Source organism: Haliotis rubra, unplaced genomic scaffold (genome assembly GCF_003918875.1).
Source record: "Haliotis rubra isolate DU_JTF1 unplaced genomic scaffold, ASM391887v1 Scf1099, whole genome shotgun sequence".
Lineage (NCBI taxonomy): Eukaryota > Metazoa > Mollusca > Gastropoda > Lepetellida > Haliotidae > Haliotis > Haliotis rubra.
The window spans coordinates 35,779-44,598 of NW_025765002.1; the positions used below are offsets into that span (position 1 = coordinate 35,779).

An 8,820-nucleotide genomic window follows, 5' to 3' on the forward strand; every position below is an offset into this window, starting at 1 on the left:
TGACCAACAAGTGCCATATTTTAACGTCTTTTGGTATGACGCGGCCAGGGACCGAACCTGAGACCTTCCGCCCTCCGGGCTGACGCTCCAACCACTACACCAAGCGGTCTAATCAAAAGTAAACATAGTAGCGTTTTTGCTGCACGGTGTTGTTGTTTTACCTGTGTTCATGGATCCGACAGTTGGTAAAAATGTTCTCATTTGACAGCTGATTCATTTATTGATGTAGACCTATTCGATAGTTTAGTCAAAGGTTGGTGTAACACTCAGGAATAAACAAAGGTTCGGGGACAAACTTTGAATATGACACCGGGTTTTAAATCATTGTCGCTTAGTTAGATATTTGAGTTTCTGATTATTGCTGCTGTGGTTTTCTCTAGGTGAACAATTGACTTGGCTTTGCATGTGTTTTGTAACGGGTGTTATCGATGGAGGGAGATACGGATACTTCCTTGCGACTATGTATCGTCGCCGTTTCATAGCGATTATCATGTTGTAGCACGCACGCATGCACGCACAAACAAACATACATGCATGCAGAGTGATAATTATTAACATCAGACAAGGTTATCAGGAAGTGTCAGGCGGTGGGGACAGTTTCTACACCTGTGTACATGCGATAAAGTAGGTATGCTGAAATTGTGCCGGCGAAAGAGTTAATGTTATCAACATGACAAATGCATTTATTTAATAGAGTATTGTATAGGTAGTTATGTGCAAGCAGTCAACACTCATATGTACAAGTCGGCAGCGTATATGATGACTTTCTATACAATTGAAACAAGTAACAGCTGTACGCCCCTTGGAATTCACCCCACCTTCCATTGTATGTATTTACACAATATACATTTAAAGCGGCTAACCTCGATATATTATGTCCTTCCGGGGGAAAGCTGGCTACACCCTTTGTTATCTTACATGCAAGTCAGGCAGTAAGGCTTACAAACGTACATGTTGTGATCCATTTTAAAGGTCAAGGTTTCAGCTCAAGCTCAAGTGTTGCCTTGCTGCTATATTAAGATTCTAGTGGGAACGTCTCTCGGGGAATCACTATGAATTTCGTGACAAAGCTTTCAAAAGCCACCAAGACCGAGCGTTTCACAAGCTGAATTTTTGAGTTGTTGTAGATAAAGGGCATGTTTTTGGTGCGCATTTCTTTTTGATTCAATGCCCGGTTTCATACATGTGTCTACTCTGAATGAGGACAAACACTGGGACACTGTCAAGCGGCGCTTGAACGTTCCCACATGCTAATTCTTTTATAATTTTATAGAGTTTTTTTGTGAACTGAAATATACATTTGTACTGTGTGTAACAAGGTGCGGCAGGAATGATCATTCTTTGTCAAATCAAGTCAAAGAGATAATGCATATGGATAACCTTATTTTTGCTTATATAATCATAGGATTACACGATACTATACACGATAAATGCCCAAGTGCTAGAGGTGTAACATTACAGCGATGGCTTTAATTTCAATGCTAATCATTGATACGAATCGAAAATTTAAATTGACAAGAAGACGAACTGGTTTATAGTATTTAAATCTTTGCAGGACAACCTACCCTTGAAGAATTGGTCTTCAGCAACCCATGCTTGTCGTAAGAGGCGACTCAGACTTGTTGACTTGGCTGACACAATCATGTCATCGTATCCCAATTGCGTAGATCGATACTCATGATGTTGATCACTGGGTTTGCTTTTCCCGATTATATTATTTACAGCGGCCATATAGCTGGAGTATTGCTGGGTGCGGCGTTAAACAATAAACAAACAATAAACAAACAAACACAATGCAACGGGGGTCGTTTAAACTGTTGGAAAACATAACCTTTACCTAAGAATTCAGATTTTCCTTAAATATAAGGGTACAGAATTTTCATTCATTAAATACCGAATGCACTGAGTGACCCTGTAGCTACGTAAATGTATGTATTACACAGAGAGCCCCCACACATTACATGTAATGACCACAGTGGTCACACAATCTCACATTCATTATTGTATCCCCACTTTGAATTTTGAAACAATATCGTGCATATGAAACCATTTATCTTGCCCAATATCCAGGCCACCTTTTTTTGTGAAAGCTCTCACTCTAGTATACCCGACATGCAATAGTTGGATAGACGCCATATTGGAGGTTTAGCGAGCTTCGGGTCAATCCGTTTTGTATTCATACAGTCTGTCACGAGCGAGCAATCCCTGCATTTTGTGATACAAACATTCTATCCGGGATCGTTTTCGAGGCAGCAATAATTTCTCGTACAAGTAAAAGCAGCATTGTTTTAAGCAGAGTACAGTCTGGGACACACCTGTTGACAGTTTTGTGTTGGTGTTGGTGTGGGTCTGCGTAGACTGTGTCTGTTAAGAGTGCGAAGCAGTTAAATGGGAAGATTATAGATATGTAGTGTTCAGAGTGATAATTATTAATATCAGACAAGGTTATCAGGAAGTGTCAGGCGGTGGGGAGTCGGGACAGTTTCTACACCTGTGTACATGCGATAAAGTAGGTATGCTGAACTTGTGCCGGCGAAAGAGTTAATGTTATCAACATGACAAATACAAACTCAAGATATGTTATTGGGTCAAAATTTGCCTTTCATTCATTCATTCATTCATTCTTCAAGTGGAATCTTGAGGCAGAATTGAACCGTATAATGTATTAGGAAGAGATATAAAAGAGGATACAGCTTTTTGATGAGGCGGAGGCGGAGTGGGTGGGTGTGAGTGGTACGGGGTTGTGGGTTTGTGGTGCACAGTTTCTATTTATTTATATGTATTTAAATGGATTATGTTTGATTTTCTCTTGTACCACCATACGTGGTTATTTGAGAATAAACTGAACTTGAACTTTATAATGCTGACGTTTTGGCAGCACGAGAGTTAATGATAACAACACGTCGCAAAATATGTTATGTCGAAATATACCATTCATTCATTCAATTATTCATTCATTCATTTATTCATGTAAAACCCTTCTTGATACGCCTTGTGAAATAGTGAGTGAGTGAGTTTAGTTTTACGCCGCTTTTAGCAATATTCCAGCTATATCACGGCGGGGGACACCAGAAATTGGCTTCACATATTGTACCCATGTGGGGAATCCAACCCGGGTCTTCGACGTGACGAACGAACGCTTTAACCACTACGCTACCCCACCGCCCCCTTGTGAAATAGAACAACTCGATTGACGTTTTGTGTGAGTTACAACTGACCTGACTAGTCTCTAACTACCTATCCTGGATATCCGGGACCTATATAGGTCCCCCAGCAGCAGGGCATGCTCGGTGATTTGGTTGATGTATGCAACGGTTTTCTAAAATTTATGAACAAAGTAAGTGACCCCCCTTGCATGTCATGTACAAAATCAATGACCCCACCCCCAATACTTTTTAAGCATAATTTTTAAATTTTTCAATGTACGAAATTGCTGACCCCCTAGTACATGTGGTGCCCCTCCCCAGAACAAAATGGGTGACCCCCTAAAATCATAATCACCCCGCTAGCCCCTTAGCATGGATTATAGCTGGCGATGTTAATCACTGGATTGTCCGGTCAGGTTCGATCAATAACACACACAAGTCATATATCTTGGATATTTCAGTGTTAGACAACAAACTAATCTAATTGACACATGTTTTGATATGTCAAACGTGTCGGTGTATCTGCTTTGACCAGATGTTTAAGCAGGTACCAGCAGCTTTAAATAGGGGATAGAACTTATATATAACTGAATAGTTTCCGACAAAGATAGTTAATATTAGTATGTTTCAAAACCTCAAAGTTTTCATGAACGTACACTGTATTTAACGGTCATATGAAATATGCTTGAATTGTCTTATATTACAGGGAACTTTCTTTCATTCTTTTGACAACCTAGCCATATATGACAAACAAAGAATGCATTAGTACTATATCTCTAACGTTATTAAGTGTCAGTATCTTTTTATTTGTCGGTCTGGCAAAGAATAATGGTGTATCAATCCGAGTACTCCTGAAATTCAATTTATACATTTTGTCTATTATTCAGTGTCCTCGGTATAGACAGTACCAATAGTATCCCAGAGTGACAGTACTATATGCCATAGAATTTTATTTCCAAGTTTCAGGACACAGGCCCATAGAACATACATAATACAATTATACATGAACAGGTTATCACACGTGGAAATTACATCAGTGAATATTGAGTGACTCTCGTAATTTAAAAGCGTGGAAAAGATATTTCGAGAGTTGTGTAACAGTGTGTTTACATTTAGAAGACATAAGATGTACAATTTTTCCATATGATGGATTAGTGTAGGAATAGTTATCGAAAGAAATTAGCCTTAATGCTAAATATGAATTATATATTTTCGCTGAAATTAAAACCTAATCTTTGGCATTGTGGACATAGTCTTTTGGCTTCTTCTGTATAAGTATGACGTCCAGTTTCGATCATAAGTTTATGGCAGCAGCAGCAGAGTCTTGTTAACGTCTCTTCATCTTCTTATATATTTGCTGAAGGCAAGATTCTATATTAAGTACTAATTTGAAAGCTGAATATGATTCAAGTTTCGATTTTTGAGATATGTTAACAGTCCACCACTGTTGACCACAGTCCATGATATGTTTTTGAACTGAGACTGACAGTACGTTATAGTGGGACTCAATGCGATCCAGAGCTTAGATGGCATCAATATTATAGCAATGGTTAGGGTGAGCCACTAGCTGTTGAAATATTTGTTTCATCTTTTAGGTGGACAAGATAGTGAAGACGCCGGGTCAGAGCCAAGTACAAGCACAGGTCATGTTACTCCAGGGTAAGATAATTTGAATTTTATGGACTGGGAGTTACACCTACCTACCTTCAATCTAATTGTTCAAAAGCAAAGTATGAATTCTAGAGTAGGACTGAGAGACAGGGGAAATTGAAACTTCTTTTTCATCTTGTAACAGTGGCATACAGACCCCAGTTTATACAGGAGAAGAATTCCAAGACAGAACATACAGGATGAACAGTGAGAAGCGTGGCCTGGCCATTATCTTCGACAACAAAACGTTTAAGAACAAGCCAACTAGAACTGGAACTGACACAGATGCTGGAAAGATGTACCAACGTTTCATCGAGCTTGGTTTTACAGTAAATATGCATCCAAACAAGAAAGCTTCTGAGATGAAATCAATTATTAAGAAAGGTACTTATATTGAAACTACTTTATCTCATAAGTAAGGGTTCCCTGTAAGATGTAACTGAATGCCACTGTTGGAGCTACTTCTTTGATCAGTAAAAAAACAGGACACTACTGGTCAATACATGTGGGATTATATAACAGTGTTTTCGCTAAACATTAAAAGTGTCGTTGATATTCAAAAATATCATACTGTTATGTTCCAAACTTTTGGATTTTGTTTTCACATAATCAGAAGCGATTAGTATTTCATATACACAGAAGCGACAAAATCCTTTCCACATTCATAAGAAATCTCTGCTAAAAGCAGAGTCAATCGTACAATATGACCATACCATGAGCATATGTAAACCACTTTACCCGTACCAGCAGGCTCTGGAAGAGAGGTACAGATCAGCACATGGCTTTAATGTTAAAGATTCTGTGTCCTATCTCATGTGATCCATGTTTTTCATGTCAACTATCTATCCTAGTGGCAGCGTCGGACTTCACCTCCTATGATTGTTTCGCGTGTGTCATCCTGTCTTATGGCGAGGAAGGACTGGTCTATGGAACAGACGAACCTGTACAGATAGAAGACTTTGTAGATCCATTCAAAAAGACCCCGTCTCTGGCTGGCAAACCCAAGCTATTTTTTATACAGGTTATAGTTACTTTATGTTAAATGTGTCTCTTCATTTAGTGTCTTCCTCCGTTGTTTTTCGATGAAGAATCGAAATGTTCTTGAAGTAATCTCTGATTGTCTTTAAACCTAAACCTTTTAGAAGAACGGACATATATTTTAAATCCTTTGTAAATTAATGAGTTGAAGAATGATGGAGATAGCTAATTAGCCTGATACCCGTTTACTAAATACCTATTTGTTAATCAACAGATCAATTTGATCAAGTAGCAAAATGTTCCCTCACCAACGTGAAGTTTATTCCACTTTAGGCTTGCAACAAGGAGGAGTCTGAGGACGTGATGGATTCGATTGACGTGACGGGAGATACTGAGGATGAAGAGTTAATACCAGTGACGTACAGGATCCCCGTTGAGGCAGATTTCTTCATTGCATATTCTGTCGTCCCAGGTGAGGTGATCGTAGAGGAACACCTAAAGCCTGAGGTGGTGATCACTCTTTGATGACTGTCTGGTTAATGGACGGCTATATTTAGTTTTTATTGTGAGTGTGTAAGTGAGTTAATATTTAACTTGGGAGCAGCATTGTGTCAGCCACATAGAGACGAGACATGGTTTCTGAATACATTTTCTGAGTTATTTATTAATTCACTAACTCCTTACTAAGTATTCACGTGAGCGGGCAAAAGTGCCCTTTAAACCTAGGTGCAAGTGGAAAAGTAGTTATCATCAGCAAATATACGTTGTGTGCTTCTTTTGAGGGTAATACGGTCTGATGCACGCCTCTTTGTAGCAGTGTCACCCGGGCAGTAGGCGAGGGATGACACTGCTACAAAAGGTTGTACATCAGACCGTTTTACCCGAGGGAGAAGCATACAACGTATTTATCTTACCGCCATGTTAAATGTACAAAATATCATTTTATTTTATTTCGAAGATCGCTACCGACTATATGACATGTAAACAAAATGGCGCCTGCCTCTCGACTGGATTTTTTCGATCAGCAAAACATATTTTGAAAAGCTTAGAACAACAATAAAAGTGGTTATTTATGTTTAGGTTGATTGTGCAAACGAATCAATGTATAAAATAGTATTAAAAAGCAGTGAAAGTCGGTAAAATAATTGTGTACATAGTGAAACAGAAAACAGCTAATCGAACGGTTTTCAAACTTCATGCACTGCATGCGTCATATTATGACGTCATACAATTGTTAGCGATACAGCTTCTCGGCAGAAAGTTTACTGGGAGGGTGACATGGAAACTTGTTAAAGCAAACTTGACTAATGAAATTAAAGTATTTTACATGTAGGTAAGGTAAGGGTCTATGTCCACATGTTAACTTTCTTCCCGCCTCTAAATGACGAAAAAAGGCGTATCGGTCATGCACATATAATATATTGGTCTGCCAAGTGATCAAAACATTCTATCCACGGAGGCATGTAACGGTGCATTGCATATAAGTACAGTATTAAACTGGATGTGTTCATGTTACTTTTCAGGCTACTTCTCCTGGCAAGGCAATGCAAATCAGGGATCATGGTTCATCGAGGCGCTCTCTGATGTTCTGGAGAAATTTGGAACCTCACTCGACCTGATGACAATGATGATCCGTGTCAACAGGAAAGTGGCTCACAACTTCGAGTTAAATAAAAGAACTGAATTCTTTAAGAGAAATAAGCAGATACCATGTATAACGTCCATGCTGACAAAAGAAGTACGTTTTCCAAGCACGTAATGTACATGTCATGTTGAGTCGCGTTGGTTTTGTCAGTATTGCTGGATCGTGAGTAGCCACCAACCTCAGAATATCATCAAAGATATATGTACTCTCAGTAGCCAGTAACAGTTCATGGCCATACAAAAAGTTCTACACATATGTCACTGGACAAAAGGATTGTCCACACAGAACTATTAGTTTTCAGTTTGTGTACATACGAACAGTTCGCGAAAAGACACCTGACAACAACTTACTTCGCGGAAAGCTAGTTGAGCATGAAAAAAACCATGCGTTTTCGCCACGTGCGGGGTTCGAACTGAAATTGAAGTCAGTTCGATTCGATACGTTGAGCACGTCTAGAGATTGTTAGCTCGTGGTGTCCATTTGGGGTGTAAGATTTGGTGACATAAGTTTAGTGAAATAGAAAGTTAGGAATTTAAGACATGGTAAATGTAATCAAGGGTATATTAACAAAATATTACATTACAATTTAGCACAAGACAACAACCTTCATGGATGATACACAAGACACTACCTTCATGGATGATACACAAAATGACACAACCTTCATGGATGATACACATGACACATTACCTTCATGGATGATACACATGACACAACCTTCATGGATGATACACATGATACACAACCTTCATGGATGATACACAAGACACTACCTTCATGGATGATACAACCTTCATGACACATACCACAACCTTCATGGATGATACACATGACACAACCTTCATGGATGATACACATGACACAACCTTCATGGATGATACACAAGACACAACCTTCATGGATGATACACATGACACAACCTTCATGGATGATACACAAGACACAACAAGACCACCTTCATGGATGATACACAAGACACAACCTTCATGGATGATACACAAGACACAACCTTCATGGATGATACACATGACACAACCTTCATGGATGATACACACAACCTTCATGGACACAACTTTCATGGATGATACACAAGACACAACCTTCATGGATGATACACAAGACACAACCTTCATGGATGATACACAAGACACTACCTTCATGGATGATACACATGACACTACCTTCATGGATGATACACAAGACACAACCTTCATGGATGATACACAAGACACAACCTTCATGGATGATACACAAGACACTACCTTCATGGATGATACACAAGACACTCCCTTCATGGATGATACACAAGACACAACCTTCATGGATGATACACAAGACACTACCTTCATGGATGACACACAGCCCTTCATGGATGATACACAAGACACAATCTTCATGGAT

General features: G+C 39.1%; 1 protein-coding gene across 1 annotated transcript in view; it reads left to right on the forward strand.

The window, feature by feature from the left end:
* Positions 1-7,550, forward strand: part of LOC124283944 (caspase-7-like) — a 43,322-nt gene extending 35,772 nt beyond the window's left edge. Inside the window, exons 2-6 of the mRNA XM_046719985.1 lie at positions 4,742-4,805; positions 4,942-5,180; positions 5,648-5,817; positions 6,108-6,246; positions 7,298-7,550. Coding sequence (XP_046575941.1) covers positions 4,742-4,805; positions 4,942-5,180; positions 5,648-5,817; positions 6,108-6,246; positions 7,298-7,533 — 848 coding nt within the window. The 3' untranslated portion in view covers positions 7,534-7,550. The remainder of the gene's footprint in view (positions 1-4,741; positions 4,806-4,941; positions 5,181-5,647; positions 5,818-6,107; positions 6,247-7,297) is intronic.
* Positions 7,551-8,820: the final 1,270 nt, after the last annotated feature.